The 25,006-nt window shown below is 45.7% G+C and overlaps 1 protein-coding gene across 7 annotated transcripts in view; it reads right to left on the bottom strand.

Moving 5' to 3' along the window:
• The window catches only part of SMARCA2 (SWI/SNF related, matrix associated, actin dependent regulator of chromatin, subfamily a, member 2), a 175,110-nt gene that overhangs the window by 132,596 nt on the left and 17,508 nt on the right, over positions 1-25,006 (bottom strand). For all 7 annotated transcript variants that reach the window (XM_059142457.1, XM_059142463.1, XM_059142461.1 and 4 more), the window contains exons 4-8: positions 19,158-19,559; positions 11,944-12,199; positions 4,334-4,460; positions 2,033-2,206; positions 749-922 (exon numbers count right to left, since the gene is read on the bottom strand). In XM_059142457.1, the coding sequence (XP_058998440.1) occupies positions 749-922; positions 2,033-2,206; positions 4,334-4,460; positions 11,944-12,199; positions 19,158-19,559 (1,133 nt within the window). The remainder of the gene's footprint in view (positions 1-748; positions 923-2,032; positions 2,207-4,333; positions 4,461-11,943; positions 12,200-19,157; positions 19,560-25,006) is intronic.

The raw sequence follows: 25,006 nt of genomic DNA, 5'->3' as shown, positions 1-25,006 counted from the left end.
TCTGGCATTATGTCCCAGATAGACAGGTCTCCTATCATTATAGATCACACAGACTTTTCTGAAATCCACAGTGTGCTCTGAGGTCCAATTCCAAAAACGAATGGTCAATAAAACCAGACACCCGGGCCAGCAATGTGAACCGTCCCTTCTGGATTTATCTCCCGATTAAAAAAACAACAGCACAATGGTAACGATCCATGAAGAGCATCTGACAATAACAGCCATAACCAAAAAAGTGACATTTCAAAATTAACTTAAAAATCACTTTTTACACTAGAAGAGAGAAATTTCTATCATTAAAAAAAAGGGGGGTTAAGCACTAGGGGCTTCAAGAAACGGGCCTTCTTCGAGTCCAGACACAAGTTAATGACACATTTGCTTAAAACAACTTGTGTCCTTAGTCTCAAAGAGGCACTATTTTAATAAGAACAATCATAACAGTCCTTCCAGGTCTAGTTGTTAAATGCCCTGCAAACTGCCTGCCTTGATGGGAGATGCTATATTCTGCACAGCAAGGCCACCCCAGGACACGGAAATATTACATAGTCGTCAGCTGTGGCCCTAGGTTTGCGGCAGGCATTGTCCAGGAAGGAAATGTTTTTACTCTGTCCGTAGGAAGTTCAAAGGGACGTGTTCATATATTTGACAAGCTGCTTTTACCCACTCTTGAGATGGTGTATTTAACATTCTCAATACAGGTGCACACGGGAACCCCACCGCCCGTGGTCCCCACAGGTGAGCCCCTTACCATCAGTCTCCGCATTCTCTCCTTTTCGATACGTTCCGTCTCTTTCTTCTGCTCTCTTTCCGTGTTGGCGTGCCAAGTTGCCACTGCTTTGGACAGCTTCTGGATCTTCCCGGCCACAGACCGATGGTACTCCTTAAAATCTTTTGCATGCTGCAGAATGCTGTTGAGGTATTCCTATAGGACCCCAACGGAAGAGGGAAAACGATCCTTAAAGCCTACTTCCCAATGTCATCGGAGGTTTCCGTGGAGCCCAAGAAAACACTCAGGGTGTCTTTCACAGCAGCAGAAGACTAGAATTTTCCATGGGGCAGGTGCCCTGGGATGTCTCTTAATAGCTGAGCTGCACAATTTGGGGCTAGTGGGAAAAGCAGCCTCTGGGAGGAGGCGCCAGCTTGTAAGGGAAGCCTCTAGGACCTCGAGGATAGGGCCTCGTGAAAACTGCAGATCAGGGACTGACAGAAGCCGCAAAATGGGTGAGGGTAAGACTGAAAGCAAACCACCCTCCCATCAACCTGAGGGAGGCAGCCATTTCCAGGGAGAGCAGGTCATAAAAGTGATGCCTCCTTCTGCTCTAACTCAGATGTCTTAGGACCGCGACTTGAAATACCATGGAGGGGCAGCTGAACTCGCCGCAGAGGGTTTAGAGCAGTCTTTTAAAGACAGGAGAGGAAACGTGTACCCATAAACATCTAACATTTTTCAAAATGAAACGAAGCCGGGCACTAAATGAAGCCCAGGAAAACAAGCACAATGTATGAGATTGCATCGCAAAATCAGATCCGCCATCAAATGACTTCCAAACGCCTAGAAAAGGGATGTTTTTTAAAAGATCTGCCCCTAGGAGACCTCCAGCTGGGCCCTGCAAAAGCCCAGGAGACGGTATTCATATTTGCTATAAAAATAACCAATTGCTCTCTTCTTTCCTCTTCCAAGTTCCCACTCCGGGGGCCTCTGCCCTCCGGCCACCCGCCCGTGCCCCTCCAGCAGGCAGCTGCAGGCGGGACGGTGAGGAGCACGCCTGCCTGGTATCCAGAAGGCAGGGCCCTCCACCTCACCCCAGCCACAGGAGGCCGTGGACAGGCCACCCACGTCCCCAGCGTGGCCTGGTCTCCCCTCCTGTTCCTTGGGGTGGTCGGCCTACTGCAGCTCCAGGGAACCCTTCTGCTCTGCCATGTTCCCACGGCCCAGCCCCGTGGTCTGTTCTGCAGTCCTCCTGCCTCCACCGGAGGGCTTGGTCGGGGCGTCTCTGCCACTGTGGGGGTGCAGGGTCCAGCCCCCCAGTACCTGGTGCTTCTGCCGGCGCTTCCGCTCCTGCTCGATCTTCTGTTGCTTCTCCAGTTTCTCGGTCATGCGGGCCTCCCGAAGGGTCTGGCGCTTGCTCCGCTTGTAGGCTTTGGAGTTGAGGGCTGTCTCCAGGGTGGTGTCCCGTCGCATGCAGGCCACCACCTCCTGTCTCAGCTGTCAAGGGGCAGGGGGGGAAGAGTGGTTGGAGAGCCTGTCCCCAGAGGCAAGGCCTAGCTCCCGGGCCCTGCCCTGCTCCAGCTCCTGGTTAGTGGAGGCACACGGCAGACTCTAGAAGGTTCGGCATCACAGGTGGCCTTTTTTGTAAGTGAAGGGACTACACCATGCAAAATCTATGGTGTATTTTCAAAGATGGCATAAGTTTTCTTTCCAAGACATTCAGATCAGGGGACACACACACACACACACACACACTCACAGCACTGTTATCACTAAAAAAAACCAGATGCTGACTTGGGTTTTAAATAAATTCATTCATTCTGCTTAATTATTCTAATGGTATTAATTAGCTAATGATCTTCTGAAATATTTGACTTCATTTTAAGTGCCACAGTAACATTCTCTTTGTGTCTAAAGATTAGCTTGAATGCTGCTCTGTTAAAAAAAAAGAGTGGAGAAATGACTTCCTGTTCGCATACAGGAGCTGCAGGCACTCACAGTGAACATTAGTTCAACGTTCATGCTCACACAGACGACGGGAAGCACTGGCGCTGGCTTCCCCCACTCCCAATAATGATATTCTTGGAGATATTTACATTTCACACTATATCATGAAGTTCCTTTAGATTATCATTAATATGATGTCTTTTTTTTTTTAAGATTTTATTTATTTACTTGACGGAGAGAGACACAGCAAGAGAGGGAACAGAAGCAGGGGGAGTGGGAGAGGGAGAAACAGGGAGCCGGATGCAAGGCTCGATCCCAGGGCCCTGGGATCATGACATGAGCCGAAGCCAGACAGACACTTAATGACTGAGTCACCCAGGCGCCCCTAGATGATCATCAATATGATGTCCTATCCACGTTGTATGTTATGTGGTGGCAGCCAGGGATGGGGTTAGGAATATACATTAAAATAATAATTCAATTGAAACTCAACTCAGCATCAATTACAGTTAGTTCACTGGGAAGCTTCATAAATCGTGGATTTTTCTATAATATCAAGCAAAAAATCAGAGACCAGTAAGAGTCTGGCATAGTGAAGCGAATCTGACTATAATCTCACTTGTGAAAATATGCTTGGTTATTAATCATTTAACAGTACTGGATCAAGCCTTTTATTTTCTTTCTTTTCGACTTCCAGCTGAAATCTGCTCCCATGGAACTATGGCCAACTAGCACCCCACCACCACGGACATTATAACCAAGAGGGCAAATGCACTCCCAGGTTCATGGGACAGTAGCAAGTGGGGTAGCTTTGCGATTTCAGTCACTTCCTGCAACAGACCGAGTCATGCAATTCAATACTTCCAAACTACTTTCATCCATTAATAATTCATTTTGCACACCCCGAGACTTTCACCAAGTCAACCCACCCTCCTGAGAAGCACACGTCCCTCTTCCCCTTTGGCTTAAATGAGGCAGTGCGCGGATTGGGCGACCTGCACCTGTTGGCTTCACAAAGCAAAACTCATCGACATAACAATTCGTTCTCCTTCATTTCTCTAGTATCTGAGATGATAAAACAGCTCATGGCACTAGCTCTGATTCACCAGCGGCCACTAAGAACCACAGGAAGAAAAGAGATGATCATTCACAATTAGTCACCACGTGGGGGCCTGATGGGGTCAAACGGTTTGACATGTTTCTGTAAATGATGAGTTATTCATTTCACAGAGCTGCTATGATATTTGTTAAAATTATTTTCGTCATCACGGCTCAGATTTTACATTCGTGTTTACAAAAGAGGCTCTGGTCTCTCTCTCTCTCTAGATATATCTATATATATATAGAGAGAGAGATATATCTCTCTCTATATATATATCCCATTCATTCTCGAGGTTTCATCCACGGTAACAAAATGCCATTACTCTGACTTTGGAAACCATAATATGGGGCGGGGGGTTGTCTCTGATATACAGAAGCAAAAAAAAAAAAAAAAAAAAAAAAAAAAAAAAAAAAAAAGAAAGAACGAACAATAAACAATTCAGTCTTCATTATTTTGAGCTCTATGCAGGCGGTCTAAAAGATATACTGTTTTACTCAGTTTCTATCTTTATAACAGCATTGAACAGACGTACATCTATGTCCTATATCTCAGATTCGCTGGGGAAAAGGCATTACCTGACGCTGAAAATTGAGTAACCGAAGTGCTTTCAGTTCCACCGTTGCTTTGGTTCGTAAATCTGGTGGCAAAGAGCCAGGCAGATTTTCCAGTTCTTGTATCCTATGTGCTATGCGAGCCTGGAGCCTAGAGGAAACAATGACATGAGGGAAGGGGAGGTGGAAATACACATTATGATTTAGCCTTAATGATAAATGAGAACCCTTAGTGGGTCTAAGTTCCCGGCCAGACACATTCCAGACGTTACCGGCCGGCTGACTTCTGACACCCAACTAGAGCTTCTGATGTCCAACAGAGAAAAGCTACCTTCGCGTGAATGCAGACAGGTGCTACGTGTTACGGGACACTCTGACCTTCTTCCCTGACCTCTCTCTAACACCCACAAGAAGGGCTGGTGATACACCGAGGAGGGAAGTCAAGTGTCACAGCTCGCCTTGAACAGACAGAAAACGAGAAACAGGATGGCGGGTTTGGCTCCCAAATGCCCCGCTGGTCAGAGTGCAGAACTTGACATCTCTTCCTAATTTCTAGGCCTGCCCCAGGCAACCGGGCCATTTGCTCTCCTTGCCAAGATGCTGATGACAACAGCCATTAAAGCTGAGTGAACAAGGGCCCTTTTAGGTGCTGCTGAGGCCACAGAAATCAGCCAACCCAAAACGGTCAGAGAGAGCCCTGCCAACCACAACCACTTCCTCTGTGAGCCAGGCTTGTCTGAAAAAGAAGAGGCAAATTAGGCATTTTTAAAAATCAGGGTTGGGGCAGCACAGGATGGTAAAGTAACAGCGTTTAAAAACTGCGAGTTTCTGGGGCACCTGGGTGGCTCAGTCGGTTAAGCATCTGCATTGGGCTCACGTTATGATCCCAGGGTCCTGGGATCGAGCCCCGCATCAGGCTCCCTGCTCAGCGGGGAGCCTGCTTCCCCCTCTCCTGCTCCCTGTTTGTGCTCTCTCTCGCTCGCTCTCTCTGCCAAATAAAGAAATAAATAAAACTTTTAAAAAAATAAAAAATAAAAACTATGAACTTCTAGAGAAGGATTGCTGTGGAGTCTCATCTCAGACATCCTCAAAAATATGACTGCGGGCCCTTCTTCATAATAAAAGCAGAACAGAAGAGAAAAGACATCCCACTTTCTTCACTCAGTTGGGATACTTTTACCGTCACCCATATACACTGGCTTCAGGTTCGCCTGGATCCTGTCCTTACAAATAATTACATGCCGTTTAAATCTATTTTTAGAACTACCTCCCTCCAAACTTGGGGTAGGAGCGTCTTGGAATAGATTTCATGGAGAACAGTAAAAGGCAGTAAGTTAAACTAAGTTAACACTCACTACACTAAGGTGTAGCTAATGCACAAAGTTTAATTCTTCCTCCCTCCCTCTCTCCTTCTGTCTCGGTCACACGCACGCACACATGCACGCACACTCGCACCCCCTACAAGGTCAATGTTATAATGGTCCCATCTTCCCGATGAAAAAATTCAGGTTTGGAGATAGCAAGCAACAGGCAGACTTCACAGAGCAAGTGCAGAAGGGGCCCAGACAGAAGTCCTCATTTGCCTGACTCCCCACAGTGACACCCTAGATAACGAATATCCACTTCCTAACTGCAGCGCTGGGACCTTCAAGTATAAAAGCTGATAATTAAAGATTTTTGTAAAAATTCATATTATGTGGGGCGCCTGGCTGGCTCAGTTGGTGGAGGCTGCGATGCTTGGTCTTACGGTTGTAAGTTCAAGCCCCATGTTGGGTGTAGAGATTACTTAAAAAATAAAACCTTAAAAAAAAGTAAAAAAACTAAACATAAATCTGTATCATGGTTTTGTCAGCTTTTAAGATACTGTGTGTTAACATGGAAAAGTAAAATCTTATCTGACCTAGATGTCACAAAATATCCTAATACTTCAATTAGCTCAAACATCAAAATGAGTAATTTAAAAAAACAAAAACAAAAACTAAAAACTAATAGCTGTTTGCTCTGGTAGAAAAGGAAGTGGGATTTTTTCAAAACTTCAAAAATGATAGTAAGAGAAACACATCATTTTTTTCACTGAATTCACTGCAAACAATATTATGACAGATTCCTATCTTATTTGGTACACACACATTATTAATTCTGATTTCCTGACTGATTCATCGTCGGAATGTGCTATTAGTAGTACTGTCTTTGTTATCCTGCTGTTGTTCCAACTGGATGTGCCAACACAAGCAATCACACCTTTAAGTGGCGCTCTCTCTCCTCTTTGCAACAGACTAAACATCTGCGAGTGCAAACAAGTAAACTTCCATCAGTTTTGAAATAAATAAAAATAAATAAATAAAATAAAAAATAATAAACTTCCACCATTTTCTTCTTTTCATCAAATTATTCAGACTTACCCAACATTCTTTCACATTCCTATTGATACTCATGGGATCATTTTCATTTTTTTAATAAATATTTTATTTATTCATTTGACAGACAGAGATCACAAGTAGGCAGAGAGGCAGGCAGAGAGAGGGGGTAGAAGCAGGTTCCCTGCTGAGCAGAGAGCCTGTTGCGGGGCTCGATCCCAGGACCCTGGGATCATGACCAAAGCCAAAGGCTTAACCCACTGAGCCACCCATGTGCCTCTAGCATGTTTCTTTTTTTTTTTTTTTTTTTTAATTTTTATTTTATTTTTCACTGTAGGAACGAAGGTCCATTTCATTTGTCCAATTCAATTTTTTAAATAGTGACATAGCCCCAAATCTCCAATTATAGCCAAAGATGATGCATCTTAACTACAAGTTTGATAGAAAAACCTACTACTTTTTAAAAAAATATGTAATTTTTTTTTAAAGATTTTATTTATTTATTTATTTGACAGACAGAGATCACAAGTAGGCAGAGAGGCAGGCAGAGAGAGAGGAGGAAGCAGGCTCCCCGCTGAGCAGAGAGCCCGATGTGGGGCTCGATCCCAGGACCCTGGGATCATGACCTGAGCCGAAGGCAGAGGCTTTAACCAACAGAATATGGCAGAAACGAAGACCATATTATAGGAAAATTAGTGATGAGAGCCAGTGATTTCATTAGGCTACTTCCCTGGTTCTAGATTGACTGTAGACCTTTTTCATCTGAATATCCCAGAACTCCAACCATCCTTGGTGTTCTGGTTTCCTCTCTTTGACAAAGTGGGTCAGGTGTGAAATTAGAGGCATATCTGCTTTTCCTTAATCTTCCAAAGGTCTGTGGAAATAAGACTAAACAAATAATCTTAGGACAACAGGGCTGAGAGCACCGAGATGAAGTCACAGGGACCAGAAGGGATGGAGGACAGTGGGGAGTCAGAGAAGGTGGGAGCTGGTGTGGGGGCGGGGGTCTTCTTCCTGAAACGTCTGCTTCTCCAAAGGGCCTAGTGATTGGTCAGTGAATCTCAGCTTCCCCAGCACAAAAGAATCTTTCTTTTACGAAAGGGAGGCAAGAAGTGCCAAGTGTGAACATTTAAACTGCAGAATAGGGAAGGGAGATTCCAGAGTAAAATTACATGCATTTGGTTCAGCGCGGGGTGGGTGGGGAGCGAGGGTCCAGGAGGGGCTCCTTTAATGTAGGAAATTTTCTCTCCTTGCGGTGGTTGTTGTCATTGTTAATAGAAATCTTCATTTTAAATAACGCTCCTCTCCAGACAATTTCGTCTCCCCATCAATAGGATCCAGCAGGTAGTCCGATAAAGAGATTTGAGATTCTAAACTTCCAGAAACAACAACACAAGCAATACTGCTAACTGCAGGAGACTCATTTAGTGTCCTCACGAGCACAGAAAATTGAAGCAGAATTAGGTCACTCAGGTTTTTCATACAGATTGAACAGTAAATCAAGAGGGGTTACTGTTCCGGCAAGAAAAAGAGTTCCATTAGAGGTAACAGAATATTTGCTCAGGTCCGGAGGAGAAGTTTATGATTCCTGTAGGAGAGTTATTTGAACAGAAAATGACACTGGTACATTTTGTTCCTTCAAGAAGCTGAGTGACACTTAAAAAAAAAAAAATAAGAGAGAGGGAGAGGGAGTCTGACTTTTTGTAACTCTGCTGATAAAACGGCCCTTGGTAATTTTCAGAAGGAATTTCAGGGCTTCACTGGGGGACTGGGGAAGGACAGAAGGCAGGCTAAGCAGACGGGGCTTGCTTCCTGAAGCAAGGTGCGCCACTGTGTCCACACTAAATCCAGAGGTGATCCCGGAGAGGCCTGGCCTGATGTGACCGGGCTCTTCTCGGAGAACTCTTTGGAATGACAAGTGCACCTTCCATGCAAACATCTGTAGAATTCGTCTGCCTCCTACTGTGACAACTCCGAGCCCTTTTGCCCAAATGTGTACCTTGGAGTGGAAGAACAGAAGTCAGATATACTGACAGGGCAAGGAAAGTGTGCCACAAAGGCCGGGGTGGGGGCGAGAAGCACTGGAAATATCTCTCCGACACTTACTACATGAAAAGGCAGTCCGTTTCATCATTAAGAGAAAGATGGTCAAGAAGAAAAGGATCCAATTTAAATGAGAACAAAATGTTTTAATGGCAGAGCTTGTATGGATCTGAGGCAAAGTGTGCACAGGCAGAAACTTATTTATGCTCTTGCCGCGTGAAGAAGGTCAATTTGTCAAGATTCTGATTTTATGATGAACAAGAGAAACAGCCAAATGACTTAAAAGTTAGAAAGAAAGCTGAGATTCTGACAAGTTCCCTTCAATTTTCGCAGATGAGGTAAGTGATATTACAATGGTCAAAGACATGAACATCTGTTAGAGTTTCTGACAGATGATTTTTGCTCCAACCAAGTTCATAAAATTATGGAAGAGGGCTTTTTTTCCCCCTTAGACCTTGCTCAAATTACTCAATCAGAAGACAAAAAAAATCGGACACCCCCCCCCCCCCAGTTACTGGTGCTAAAGATGAGTGAGCCGCTCTCTCATCAAGGGGCAAGGGTTCCTCTGCTGTCTCTCACAAGAGCCCACAGCACTTGATCAAACCCTTTCTAAAGGAAAAATGTAATTAATTTCTGCTGCTGAACAATTCATCTCCATACAGAGAAGTCAGCTCTCGCCCCTCTGACCAAGGAAGATAAAAGATATACTGCAAGGCTGCCCATGGAAACCTACACCTCTTCTCAAGATGGCCGCAGGAAAGTTCAAGTCCAAAGACCCCACCAGGTTTGCGGACCCAGGGTTGCCAGAGCGATGGTTTCAGAAGCCACGTGGCTTTACAGAAGAGGAGATGTTTATCAAGCAATGATAATAATATGACAATAGTCATTACCCCATATTGTGCAGGGCTTATCATTTAAAAGATACTGACACCTGTATTTTTTTTTTCTTATTGGCATGGGACCAGAGGACCAAAACATTTCCACCCTGGAACAGGCTATACCGTACCACTCGGTCCTGTATACTCTGGGATGTCTTCTGTTAAGATCACTTCTAAAAAAGGGGCTAAAATGGGCTCATGACTAGAAAGGCCTGCAAATTAAAGTTCTGGTAAAAACGATAAAGAAAATTTAGGACTCAGTAAAACACATACACACCCATGACACAGGCTGCGTAAGGAAAAAAAAAAGTCCAGATGTGTTTCTAGGTATAGAGAGTGTCTGTTCTGAATGTCGTTCGCATGACAGACAACAGTCCTGGTAGCTTCGCACATTCAAGAAAGGGAACAAAAATGCTAGCTCTTAGGAAGTCAGGATTTTAGAGTAACTAAACAATACCTCCTTGATTCCATTTACTGTCTTTTTTAAAAATACCTATGGGGCTCCATGGGAGGCTCAGTCGGTTAGGCAGCCTCGAGTGCCGCATGCCACGGGGCTCTGCTTCCCCCTCGCTCAACCTCTTCCCCGCTTGCCAATATATGCGCTGTCTTAAATAAATAAATCTTGTAAAAGAAATACCTTTGACTTTTTTTTTTTTTTAACTTGAAAACAGCATACAGCACCATGTATAAAAAAGTTCTCCGACCCCAAATAAGAATATAGGGCTAACATTTGACTTCGTACCACACAGTGATCGGCATAGCAACATTGCAATCCCAACGGACTGATGGGTATCTAACTCTCTAGGGGTACCTAAAACTCGGGGAACGGCAATATGAAAGCTCTTCACTGAGGATTAGTACTAGGAATGAGAGCAGAGCTCTACTCTTCATCCAAAAAGCTAAGCACATTTAATGGCAAGTACTGTGATTTCTTCCTCAGAGTCACACTCAAAGCTGGCAAGTTAGTATTTTAATCTAATAACAAGTCATGCGTTTTTCAATAAAGACCCAGATAATGTCTTTCAAGGGAGCCTGGATGTTATTTACTAACATTCCCTAGGACTTCTAAACTTCAGTTTTCTTTTGACTGAAATAATAATCAGGAAAAGGTAATGGCTGATATGTACTCAAAATCTTCGTATTGTTTAGTCTCCCCCACTACAAGAGGTACTGCAACACTCTCTTTTAACACCGAAGGAAACTGAGTCACAGAGAAGAGATGTCACTTGGGATGCCCGGGTGGCTCAGCTGGTTAAGGGTCTGACTCTTGATTTCAGCTCAGGTTATGATCTCAGGGTGATGGGACTGAGCTCCATGTCAGGCTCCACACTCAGTGGGGAGTCTGCTTGGGATTCTCTCTCCCTCTCCCTCTCCACCCCACTCACATATGCTCTCTCTTTCCTCTCTCTCTCTCTCAAGTAAATAAATAAAATCTTAAAAAGAAAAAAAAAGGAGAGAGAGAGAGATGTAACTTGACCAAGGTAACACTGCTGGTAAGTGACAGAGGCCGCATGACTGGCCAACTCCAGAGACCATGATCTTAGCCTTGTTTTATCTTGAATCCTTACTCATGGACTCTCTTTTTGGTTAACATTAACCATTTATTTATATGAAGGGCCTGCTAGCTCCAGCTTGTCCACAGTCTGTTTTTATAAATAAAGTTTTATTGGAACACGGCCAGTACATCATTGTCTGTGGACGCTCTCACGATAAGGGCAGAGCTGAGGGACCTTCGCTATGGGCCTGCAAAGGGTAAAATGTTTACCATGAGGCCTTTTACAGAAAAAGTTTGCCAACCACGGATGAGGACAAATGTGCCAAGTCAGGTGAGAATCAAGTTTCTGGAATAAGAGTTTAAATAAGGCAGCTTACTCCTAAGGCCGAAGCAAGCAGGAGAGCCACAAATGCACACATTACAATGAAGAACCCACTCAGTAGCTCTAGTAGCATGCGATGGGTCATGACCCTGAAGGTCCGGCTGGCATGGCGCACGCAAGGCGCAGCCAGCTCAGAGTCATTTGCAGGATGAAATGACAAGCCACAACAAGGCCCCGCTTGGGCTACAAGTGAGAAGACGCCCTTCTTGGATCTACAAGCTCTCGGGGCTGGGCTCCTGTCTTCACCTCACTGGCGCCCAGCACGGTGCCTGGCATGTCACAGGGGGTGATGACCATTTTCTAACTCCGTGGCGGAAAATCACAGTCCTGTCCACTCCCATCACCCCAGTGGCACACAAACTTGGGGTCCCGCCCGGGGCCTCGTCCCACAGGGCAGGGCGACCCCCCACCTCCCCCGGGCTCCATGGTGCTCAGGAGGACACTGTGGCCAGCCCCCACCCGGGGATGGGTGCGGGTACCTGTACTCGCGCTCCTGCAGGATCTCCACCGGGTCCAGGCCTTGCGGTTTCTGGATGGGGCTGATGCGGCTCTGCTTCTGCTGCAGCTGCAGGACGGGCGAGGGCTGCCCCGGGGCCGGCTGCGGCACGGAGGGCCCGGGCACGGCGGCCGCGGGCGTCTGCGCGGCGGCGGGGGGCGCGGGCGAGGGCCGGCCGCTGGGCGCAGGCACCGGCAGCTTCTGCGGGGTGCTCGGGCCGCTCAGCTCCGGCCCCGGGCCTGCGGGACAAGAGCGACATGGGCAGCTTTGGCGGGCCGGCGCCCTGCGGCCACCCCCGGCCAGCAGCCGGCCACCCCCCGCCTCGGGGGACAACGGAACATCTCCGGACAAGGGAGGAGGAGGGGAGGAAAGGAGATGGGGAAGGGGGGAGGTGGGGGGGGAGTCAGTGAGAAGAGCCTGGCATCTGTTCTCAGAGCGCGGGGCCTTCACTGATGAACACCGGTGACATGGCCCAAAGACGACGCAATTCGTACATACATTCAAGAAACGGATGGTCAGCGCTTAATGGAGCTCTAGAGTAGGCTGTTGGGGTTTTTTGGTTTTGTTTTTGTCTTTTTAAGGATTGCAGGTGCATTCAAGAGCTCAGGAAAGTTAGGGAGTCCTGCAGCCAGATGCAATCTGAGTGCGGTCCTAACATCCCATTCTGCAGGCTGCACCTTGTGAGGCTTGAGACAGACCCTTCGCCTAAGCTGGGGTTTCCAAACACAGCCGGCAGCCCGGCCAGCCCTCCCTGCGAACCAAAAGGTGCACATGTTTTCCCTTAATGACCTAAAAGGCACATTTCAGGCTTCATCAGTGCATCTCAGGAATTGAAGGTTCGTTTGTGTGTGTGTGTGTTTTAACCACATATAAGAAAGTGTTTCTGAAAACATTCAGTGTGTGTGTGTGGGGGGAGCAAATCCACTCATTCCACCCATAAAAACTAGCAAATATTAAGATTCAGGAGAGCATTTTTTTTCTCATGCTAACAGAATAAAGGGATACGCAATCATCAAGCTTATCAAAATGCACTTAATAAGTTAATTTAATGCAATTTTCCACATTAAACTTCAGGAGTTCAAATTGATTGCTAGGTATGGACCGAAAATAAGAAGTGTTCTCTCTCTCTTTATAGTTAAAATTTTACTTACTTCAAAATTATAAATAAGATTAGTGATGCTACCAGATGAATTAGGAAATGAAAAAAAAATCTAAGTTGTTAAAACCTCTGAGAGGCATTCTCCCAAGCATTTTCTATATCTTCTCTAAGAAAAGTTAAAACTATTATACGGTAATAAAATAATAGTCTGTATACTTCAGAGCGCCTTAATAATTAACCATACAAAGACATACATTATGAAAAATTAGACACATTTATTCAATTTCCAGCCAACACCACTCAGAAATGGGCTTAAATGACAATGCAAGGAGAGTATAAGCAAACATTTTGACAGGAGGAATGTGAGGAATTAGAACAAACTGCTTAGGAAACTGTACACGTGTGTGTGTGCGGGGGAGGGACTAATGTGCTTTTTTTCACCTTCCTTGTGAAATTAGGTAAACTTTCCAAAACACGTGCAGCTACATAGTCCTGAGGTAGCCCTGGGTCCAGTGGGGAATGAAAAACTCTTCAGGGAAAAAAAAAAAAATACATTTAAAAAAATTTTCTATTTTAAGCATCGTAGATGTACTGTCGTAATAAAGAGATTCTTTTCAGCTAAATACTTTCTTGATTTTTTTTTTCTGAATGGGAAGTCTTTTACATAATGCATCGCGTTTCATAATATTTTATATTTAGAAGTTTCCTTCATCCGTATATAAGAAACCGATTTCTACACATTAAATCTCAGGGTTGTTAAGCATTGGAATGAGTTATGGAGGGATGTTTTAGAATATGTTTTCCCTAGAGGTCTTTAAAACAGGGTAGATTTTTCATCTAGTTTACTTTAGGTGTGATCCAGCCAAAAAGAGGAGAGAGACAGAGATTTCTAACAGGTTGATTCTCTGTGATTCTATAAATCTCCTTAATAAACTTAAGAAACTGATAGAATTAAATATATTTCAAAACTTGGTATAAGCATACTAAAACCCACTCATTGAGCCCCCTAAAAACACCACCATCTTTAATAAAGAAAATGCGGGTCTTGCTGATACGATATCACAATAATTACTGGGTGTTCAGTTCTACGAGTATTTTCCTTCTTTCAAAGTTTAAATAATTCATCAACAAAAGCCAGAACAGGGCACTAGTGTTACACATTCCACCTGGTTCCAGAACTTTCTTCGTTAGCTTTCTTGCCTGTAATTACCTACGCAGAAGCCTCTGATGACTCCTTGAGGTATATTCCAGTCTATATTTTTAAAGCCACATTTCATCAAAGGATGGTATCCAAACCATGTCTGATACTCCTAGTTCCAGTCCTAATCATTTTTAGCCTATGACTCAAGACAAGATCTAATACACCCAATAATTTGACTTTCTGAATTCATTAAAGACAAAGACATTCTTAGCCAGCTGACCGACCCTTAAAATGGAGAAGCAGAGAGACAGAGACCCAAACATGAACTTCCATATTCAAGTCTCCCAATTCAAAAAGTCCCACAACTTGCTGTCAACGAGCCTGAGCTAGTCCCTTAACCCCGTGAGGCTCAGTCTCCCCATCCGTAGAATGGGGTAGTAACCTCACCCCCTAGGATGGGAGCGAGGACTCAGTGAGACCGGGAAGCCACACGCTGCAAGCCTCCACTCTGGTCATTTTTAATACTAGCAAGGCCAAGAAGATTAAGTCTCATTCAGTTACTTAGCTTTATAGAGGAAACCCCATGGCTAAGGCAAGGCTTTTAGGGAAGCTTGGTACTGTGCTGGCTGGCAGTGTTGAGAGTACACTCTCCTACAGCAAACTTCAGGATGTTTCTGTGGCTCAAGACGACTTGGCACAAACACTCAGATAAGTCGGCTTGCCACCTGCTTCCTGCCGAGCTCCTATCAAGAGCCACTTACAAGCAAATTCCTTTCCCGACTAAACACCGCGAGTTCATTTACTGCGTGGGGCTATTTTTTCCTCCCTCCCAACAGATTACATAAAAACTCCTACTTACAGAGCCCAGGGAAGCGAGGGCAGCTTGCCGCAGACGGACATGCCCAGAATGTAACTGCCTGTTTTTTTGCATTTCTTGCTTGTCCCTCAGGCCGCGCAGAGCCGAGGTACCTGGCGAGGTCGGCTCTCTATCAACAGAAGCCATCGCTGCTACCGACACCCGCGGTCTGCTAAATGATCAGACCGCTTCCCGGGATCTTCACACGTAAGACAAATTACATTCCTTAGCTTATCTCCTATCCACCCCACTCCCAACATAAACAATTCAGGCTCAATTGTCAGAGCTTCCAAATGTGGCTGTTTCCCCCTCAGTCCTCACCTCGGAAATCAAGGCAGAGGTATGTCCAGACACCCCTGAGAGTGACCCCGTGCAGCTAAGGTGGGCAGGGGGCATCTTTCTCGGATGCATCCCTCTGCCTGATTTTAGGAAACAGGAAAACGAACTTATTAAAACACCGGAGTCTCAACATGTACAGAATTTCTGTGCGTTCAGGGCTCACACTGTCTTCCTAGCACACTAGGATCCTCATTCAATATTCTGTGCCTTAAATAAGGATTTAAGTGGTTTCCATGGGTTGAAAAAAATAAATGTAATGAAGTGTATTTAAATTGAACGTACCTAGATATTTTAGGTACCCAAAAAGAGTGGGGGTGGGAGGGGCAGGGAGCAGGAGAGGCAAGTGCTGAGAAAAATTAGCAACGAAACGTTTACTTTCTACCATAAGATCTTCCCCACCCCACACCAACCCCCCCCAAGAAACAAACAACAAAAAAACCAAAAACCCCTGAAACACCCAAAGTTATACAGTTCTTATTTTTAATTTTGCTTTAGTCTCCATAGAAGAAATAAATGAATCAAAGTGGAAAAAAAAAAAAAAGATGATGGCTTAGATGTGCACAGAGCCCACAGCAGGTAAGGATTTAGAATTGTTTAAATTTAAGAAGAATTATTTGTTCAGTGTGCAACTCCTGCAGTCAACCCATATTTCTCCAGTCGTGGCCTCTGAGGATGTGGGTCACTTAGGGTGAGCAGGTTTGAGGCAGACCACCCCAGCCAAAGAGATTCTCCCAAACATGAGTAACACTACAAAGCCGGACAAAAGAAACATGGAATATACTGCCAGATAAATGGACATCCTTAAACTTATTTTTTTCTCTGATATATTAGTAGAGGTATTTATAAACACAAATACTTTTTTTTTTAAATTAAGGAGGGATGAAGGTAAGTAATAACAAATTTAAAAAATATTAACTCTAAAAATAAAATATGCTTTGCCTTATTTTGACTTGCCCTAAGTGCCAACCCCCCCCCCCCAAAAAAAAGTCTGTCAAGTAATGACATCATCCGACTCTGAAAGCTGAGATTTGGGGACAAGGTGTAGCTGCCTTCCCAGTGGCAGGAATGGGTCTGCTCTGTTGGCGGGACGGAGCTCCTTCCAGCTTTGTCCACAGCCTCCTTGCCTACTCTGGCATCAAACACGATCTTCCCAAATACCTTCCTTTCTAATGAAGACTGACCGCCGGAAATACAAGAGACAGAGCACTGAGTAACACAACGGCTTCCTCCTGACCCTGGTGAGCAAAGACGAAGCATCAGAGATGGGTAACGCCTGGTCCAGAAAACACACTCGGGATTGTGCTCACTGGGACGTGAAGTGGCCGTTAGGTACAGCGTCCAGACAACAAAACCTTGATCACCTAAGTTTTACTACTTTAATCGGTCTCCTTCTTCGAACTTTGGGTGAAAAGGTTTCTGAAATGAATCCTCCAGCTTCCTGCCTTCTTAAAGAGTACTTGGGCCTCTTTTCCTGCTATGCACGGGTTATTTGAAAAAGCACTCATGTCTGGGGCGCCTGAGTGGCTCAGTCGGTTAAGCATCTGCCTTGGGCTCAGGTGATGATCTCAGGGTCGCGGGACTGAGTCTCCTTTCGGGCTCCCTGCTCAGCGGGGGGTCTGTTTCTCCCTCTGCTCTTCACCCTGCTTGCACTCTCTCTCTCTCTCTCTCGAATAAAATCTTAAAAAAATTAAAAAAAAATAAAAAAGTAGTGATGCTCGTGGAGGTCTGTGATGACAGCCCAGGCCATGCTTCGATGCGCCATGAAGGACGCCTATAGGACATGGTCCCACACCACTAGCGCCTGCGAGGTACTGGCTTTGCTTCTCCCTCCTCCAACTACCAACTCTCTGGTGGTTCTAGAGGAAACTACTGCAATGTGGCATGTCAAGAGTCCTAAATTCGCTGCCCTTGTCTGGAGAACCAGTAGACAGCCTCTAGGTAAGGAGCGGAGATCCTTTTTCTTTTGGGACACCCATGAAGAAAACGGCTGCTGTCTTTGGCTCCTGGTTTAAGACACATTCTTTCTGGGCCATGCATGAGCACCTCTGTGATGAAGAAGTCAGGGCAGGGGTAAGGACACAGGCTCTGGGGCAGACCTCTAACATGGGCATCCCGACTCTCCATGTTCTAGGCGGGTGCCATGCGCAGAACATTCGAGCTGCGCACAACACACAAGGCAGTCCCATGGGTGCTTAGGAAGCACAGGCTACACACCCAGAGACATGCGTGTACTTTTTCCTTCCCTCTGGCTGCCTTCCCAAGAGCTGGAGTTAGGCTGTTCTGAACCCTCTAAACACAACAGGTGTCCACAGTCCCATTTTCGGCCTGGCTTTCCTCAGTCCCACAGGGTCCTCCACCTGCCAGAGCACCACGGTCCCTACACAGAGGTCTGGAGCGGACGCGATCCTTTCCTGTTCCTTAAAACTCCTTAAAACCCATTCCTAAGGCTACATCCACAATTAACAAGGTGAGTTAATCCTTCCAGTAGGCCAACTCTTGGAGCCTCCCCCACCAGAAAAGAAACATTTGCAAACCCAGAAGGCAGACGATAACTGAAAGATAATACTACTACTAATCTGAAGTTCTCTCCACTGCCTAAGTCCTCAAGCTTAGACAAAGTACCAATGTCCCAAATGAATCGTTGGCAGTGATCCGCACGTCCCGGCTTGCCCCAGGGAGAGGGAAGCAGTCACAGGACAGGGTGTCAACGTTGAGGAAGACCCTGGGATTCCAAACTCTACTTAGGACAGAACCATCAACTCTTCGTTTATCTGGTGGTTAACAGAAACCTTGCTAGAGAAAACAACGTTCACAGAAGCTCATCACACAGCTCCCCGCACCTCTGAGTTCTAGTGGCGGGGTCCAGCCAGACCGTCAGAAGGCCATGCACAGGATCGGCTCATCTCCACCTCTAACGTCCTATCACAGCCTGGGGTCTGATGCCAGGGTCTATCGAAGAAAGAGGCCGCATGGATTCTGTTAACTCTGTTTATTAGGAACAAATCTTATTGATGCCTCTATGATGCAGTGTCTCTTACAACAATAATAACAACACCAATAATTTAAAAAAGAAAAATCCCACCTGGAAAATCTACCTTATAAGTCTCAGGCTAGAAAAGGCTCTGCGTTCCTCTGAGCAACGGGTAAGCCGCCTGCTCCCGCATGGTGAGGCTTTGGTAGCAGACCCCGGGTCTCCTCTCCTGGCTGCCAGGAAGCCGCAGTCCTCTCTCGAGCTCCGGGGCAGCAACCGTGAGCTCTGGGGGGCCCTCCATGCCCCTGACCTCCCTGACCCCGACTGCTATTTCCCTCTGTTTCTGATTTCCTACTTGATAATGACTTTACCGCAGGTTTGCTCTGCGGAGGTCTCCCTAAATGCTCTTCTCCACGCCAAGGGGCAGAGAGGAATAAATCAACACCCACAGCATGGCTCGAGGAGAGCTGAGTCTAGGGGCGCCTTCTGGCCACGGGAACGCTCTAGGGGCCTGGTTCTTAACCTGGGCCGGGTGGCCGAGCTCCCGACCGGACCAACCTTGAGCCTCTTGAAAGAGAATGCAGAATCACCGGGGGACACGGCTTCCTTCCCGGGAGCCCTGCAGGGCAGGAGCCCAGGGATCCAGCTACGGACGCCACACAAGGGTACAACAAAAGGCTAGGCCAGAACAGGGCTGAGAGCAGCCCGGCGCCTCTGCGAGCTGGACCTTAGCCGTCCTCCTTAGCCGAGCCGGACCGTCGCGTCACTCGTGTGGTTGCACATCAACCTACCAGATGGTCTGCTGTAGTGAACAAGGGCCTGCTGCTGCGGCTGCGGCTGCTGCGCCTGCGCCTGCGCCTGCGGCGGGGGCTGCGGGGGCTGCGGGGGCGGCGGCGGCTGCTGCATGCCGGGCAACGTCCTCTTCCCCTGGACTGCAAGCTGCAGTGTTTCGGGGAGGGGCTGGCCCCGGGCCAGCATTTTGTAAGCTAGAATCTGCGCTCGCAGCTGATGCAGCTGGACGGGGCTGAAAGGCGAGGGACCTCTGTTGGGCTGGCTCATCGCCTGCGGATCGCCCGAGATGAGGGGCCCGGGCTGGCTCGGCGGCATCTGGGGAGGGGTCGGGCCGCCTCCCGACATCGGGCTGGAGACGTGCTCTGGGGCTCCCAGCGGAGACGGGTGTGGCGACATGTAACCTAGAATAAAACAAGAAAGGAGATCACGTGCTGCCCCCAGTGACCCTGGAAGCCCGGCATTCGTGGTCATTTGGATGGTTTTCTGCAATGGCACCGCCTGCTAGAAATTTAAATATGCATCACTTAATAATTACAGAACTACGGGTGATTATCAAATTGCTCTGTACCAAATACATGCGGTGAAGATTTTCCAGTCATCACATTAAAAAGTGAAAGACACAGAGCCAAGTTTGGTAATAATGCTTTGCTGAAATCAACATACCCCAAATATCATCATTTCAAAATAAAAAATGATCAAAGACGTAGTTTACATTCTTTTCTTTTCTTTTTTTTTTTTTTTTTCACGCTAAGTGACAGCACATCTCAATTAGGACAAGCCACATTTTAAGCAAAATGATCAATAGCCACATGTGTCCTAGAAGGGACGCTGCTAGTGGCTGTTGCACACATAAAGCCAAGACAGCAGGGGACAGTGTTATACGTTAAAAGTAGTTCCAACCTCCAGAACAGAACCTGGTGAGTGTGTACTATCTCGCAACAGGGAATGAAGAGTCTCTTATGGGACAGCAAATTATTACTTGGTTTATCATCGTGCACAATTATTGAGGGCCTCCACTGCCACAGAGACTACACAAGGCACTTAGTTTTCTCCCTTGAAACAGAGCCTGATGGAAGGATTGAGTGCAGGGGATTTACCTGGAAGGTGCAAGCACACTGACTTGGGGGTGGGTGGGTAGAGATAGGTGAAGTAAGTAGGAGACAGCAGCTGCTCTGGTGGGTGCTAATTTTAGGCACAACCTCTAGGGTATGAGGTCAATGACTCACCTCTAAATTATCCTAGGGAAGAAGTTGGGGTATTTATACTCTCAGGATCATCAATCACTGGTTAGGTCACTGGTTTTACTCTGGGGATTATTAGTCCCCAGGGACTTTTCCAGGTGTGGGTAAGAGGGGCTGAAGTCCATTGGAGGCTCCACTGGAGGCAAGATGGCAGGCTGGCCAGTGGACTTCAGATGGGTGGGAGCACGGACAGGGAGGGTAAGGACAATTAAAGGGATATGAGCGGCGTACACATTATTTCTTTAATCCTCACAACAGCCCCCAAAGCTAAGTGTTGTCACCTCCATTTTTTTTTTTTTTAATAAGGAAACTGAGACTTAGAGTGTCACATAATTAGGTCTTGGCAGCTTTAAGATACAAACCGAAGTGTGTCTGATTCCAATGTGTATATATTCTTTCCAGGCTCTAATATTAATTTGGTTTTATACAAGCAAGTTAGAGACTTGAACGTCTCAGAAATCTTCTAGGAACCATTTACAATATCACATAAACACGAGAGTAATCTGTTTGGGCTTTAAGAGATCTACGTGGGAAATTTAAGAGTGCATTTCTCGGAGAAGAAAAGTTAAAAAAAAAAAAGCCTGAAGTATTTCAAGGAACTTATTTCAGAAGATGAACTATAGATCCTGGCCAACGAATTCCTAGAAAAACCTATGACTGAGCATTGCTGGCACAAGAGCCAAGGTGAGGAGGGAACGAAGTAGCCTCCTGCAATCCTAAAGGTTGCCGTGAATTCAAACTGAGTGCTAATTAATCAAGTCACTGGTGTCCTAAGACACAATATAAAATATCAGATTCAAGGTCTTTGCCCTTTAATAAATGTACTCGAAGTCACAATTATCATAAAGGTCATCACACAGGTGTTTATTAGACATCTGCTGTGTGTTGGAACCTATGTCGGGCTTGAACAGAAAGCTCTGGGCATCCACATGAGATCACGGAGGCCCAAGAACATCAGACTGACGCTAAGTGGGGACTCAGCATCACCACTGGAAAGACTAGAGAAGAGAAAGGCCATAATTTTATCTCGAATCCCAGTTTGGAAAGGGAAACAAATGTATTCAGATGCTCTAAGATGAGGGTAGGCTCTGTCCGACAAGCTGGTGAGCTGAGGAGATCCATTCAAAGCGACGCCGCCCTGAGGAGAACTACAAGTTCTACTAAGTCTCATTCCCCAAATCCCTACCTCATAATGGAGTGCAAAACCACTCAGCCACTAGGGTTCTAGTCGCCATCTGAGGCAGCCAAGAAAATGCCCCAGAGCAGCCTGCATGACCAGCAGAAATTTAAAGCCCGGTACGTTGTCACTTATGACAGAAAACATTTGAGTGGATCCCCAACACGCACAGAACTTTGTCATTAACATTCTTCCTCCTCCATGAGGCTTACGTTCGCCCCTTAATTATAATGCTGGTGCCTGCTGGCATATAGTTTGTTCATTGTTGAAAGCACCTTCCTGACACCTTTTTGACCAACTCTCTGTCTACCACAGGGGGAGAAACCTGCTACCAAAAATCTTCCTACTGGGATTTGCATAGTTGAATGGATACCATCAGGCATTAAAATGGGTCCTATGTCTCCTGCCTTCCAGTCTCTCCTATTTCCAATTGGGGTCATCATCTGTGGCTTCCCCAAGATGCGTCACAGGATGGCCAAAACAATGGACCAAAACATCAGACAATGCAGTCAAAACTCAACTGTTGACTAATCTGCTCTGTCAAACTACGAAGTATGGGAAAATGAGTCTAGAAAAGTGACATGGTTGTATCCGGCACAACGATTAGGTTTACCTCACATTCACTAAGAAAAACGCTGAGAGTGGAATAAAAATCATTTTCTGGAATTAATCCATGCAACAAAATTTTACCTCAAATGTGACAAGAAACTGGGGATGGGAAAAAATTTTTTTTTCCTAAGAAATACAGGGGATGTTAACAGAATCCTTCTATCTCAGTATGACATTAAAAATGTGACAGTGTTTAAGCTGAAGAGATTATTTTCCCCCCCTACATGACTAGCATTCCATAAAACTTCAGGAAAAACCAGAATCTAAATGATGAAACAACATAATGTATCTTAGTAATTATCTTTAGTTAAGGAAACGGGGCAAAGCAATTGCCTGAGAGAGAATAGACATTTGTCTGTGGGATGCCAGTGTCGATACTGAATCTGCTCTTTTTGAACTCTGGTTTGATTTGCTCATTCAAAAGTGGTCCCAAAAAATGTGGCTGTTTTCCATTCTAAGTCTGTGAGGGCCATTATCTCCCTGGTTTCACCTTGCCTCAAGAGAAGCGGTCATGTCTTTCCTTTTAATAATCTTGAACTTATAAGTGCCAATTTTATATGAATTTTCTCTTCTCACACACACACACACACACACACCGGCACACATGCATTGAATATTATATACTTGCCTTTGAAGGCTTTTCCTGTCCAATGGACTAAAAATAAACAATGTTATCACTGGGACCATAAGGTACACGATTCAGTATTTATTGAAGGAAATGGTTTTGTTTCTCAACCAATACCGCAAAATAACCTAATACGTTGCTAGGTAGTTAAAGCTAGCAGCTTTCCGATCAATACCACACCTCTCCATACATGTGTTTATAAAGGGTTTTGTGTGTGTGTGTGTGTGTGTGTTTACAATGAGGTCTTTAAAGATACGTGCTATTACAGGGTCTATTTTCTTTTTAGATCATTACATAGAATAAGACTATTATACCAATACTACTTTATGCAAAAATATGCTTTTAAATAACTCATTCCCCAGCCTACAATGCACTTTACTGGTTGGCAGAAATATATTACATGCTAATTCGGATTCCATTTAGCGCAGACCCCTACATTTCCAGGTAATTACGACTTGCCGAAATTATATAAAAATTAGTATCTATTTAAAATGGTTGGCTGGTGAATGCATCAGCTCACTTCTCTACCTAACTGAGAAAAATGAACAAGGTATCTATCCAGTGAAGTGCCAGATGATGCACCAAGTGTTGGAGATCCCAAGAAGAATAAAAGGAACCAAGCAGTGAGAGAAATTTTAAGATACATGAAAGTGCTCACTGAAAATTCGTGCATTTAAAGTGTTTTGTGTTGGAGGTTTCCCTCAGGCCCTACTCCTAGAGGCACCACAAAGCCAGGAGCAGACAGAGGAGGCAGTTGGCTTTGACAGCCGTGGAACGTCATTCATCTACCCCTCTCCAGGAGTACAAAACAGATCTTCATTAGCTCTGGGAACACAACTGGCTCCTTAGAATTTAATTGCTAATCCTGCGAGTGTTGTCTAAACCCATTCTTAGCCCTGAACGGGTCAAGTATTTTCTTCCTATACTGCAAAAAATCCAAAGGAATCAGGCTGGCTGGCAGCCATGATCAAAATTTGAGGCATCATCTGCGATACTCATAGCTGTGGCCATCAAAATTTCAGTCAGAGGCTGGGATAGCCAAAGCCTGCTTGACTCTGAATGAAGACACACTCCTATGCCTCCATGATTTGCGCGTGCATGTGCACGTGCACACATACACGCACGCGCGCACGTATTTAATTCTGAATACCTTTCTCAAAATCCTCAGTCAAAAAAATCTCCCCTCGGGTGGAGGGATGGTCAATCATGAACAGAGAAAAAACCCACATACATTGAACGACAAAGGACTACCTATGACAACACATAAACCACAAACTTTGAACGTGAAGATCAACATGCTAGGGTTAACTTGTCCTTGGTTAAGGCATGCCCTTGCGTGCTGAAATGACCGTCCAGTGATTCCGCAAACAGGTCACACTGTACTCAAAGTCACTGTACCTTCAACAGTGAGGAAGGAGGGCGCTGAGGAGAAGAGAAATATGTCATATACGGATTGGCTGTTACTGTGGGTTGAATTATGTCCTCTACAGGGATAGGCCAAGGCCCTAACCTCTAGGACCTGTGCAGGTGGCCTGATTTGGATACAGGATCCTTACAGATGTCATCAAGTTAAGATGAGACCATACTGGATTGGGGGGGACCCTAAACCGATGACTGGTGTCCTTATGAGAAGAGGGGAATCTGGCCGCGGGCACAGACACTCCAAAGGTCACATGGAGACCAAGACGGATTGGAATGAGAGATCTACAAGCCAAGGGCCGCCAAGGGTTGCTCTCAACCACCAGAAGCTAGGAAGAGGCAAAACCAAAGGTTTTTCCTGAAAGCCTTCAGAGAGAGCAGGGTCCGTGGATACCTTGATTTCAGGCTTCCAGCCTCCAGAAGTGGGAGAGAATCAATTTCTGTTGTTTCATTGCCCCCCGCCCCCCGTTTGTGGGAATCAGTTACAGCGGTCCTAGGAGACAAACACAGCCACCCACCAGCAATGACAGGTAATTCCACAGCCAGAAAAAGCCACCTGACAATGTCTGAGCGTGCAATTCAAGGGACACAGGTGGCTCGTCTTACCTTCACATCTCTGCTATCATCTAGAGGCAGACCTGGTTTCTCCTTCTGGTGCTGTCGCTTACTCACTTAAGAAAACACAGCAAATTCTCGGAGATTCATCTTTCCCATCTAGAAAATGGGGCTGACCCCATGTACCTTCAAAGATCATAATAAAGAATCCACATCGGGTGC

The sequence above is a fragment of the Mustela lutreola genome, chromosome 12, assembly GCF_030435805.1.
Source record: "Mustela lutreola isolate mMusLut2 chromosome 12, mMusLut2.pri, whole genome shotgun sequence".
Classification (NCBI taxonomy): Eukaryota; Metazoa; Chordata; class Mammalia; order Carnivora; family Mustelidae; genus Mustela; species Mustela lutreola.
Note: the sequence above shows the minus strand (reverse complement) of the source record. Positions and strands in the feature narration are given on the sequence as shown.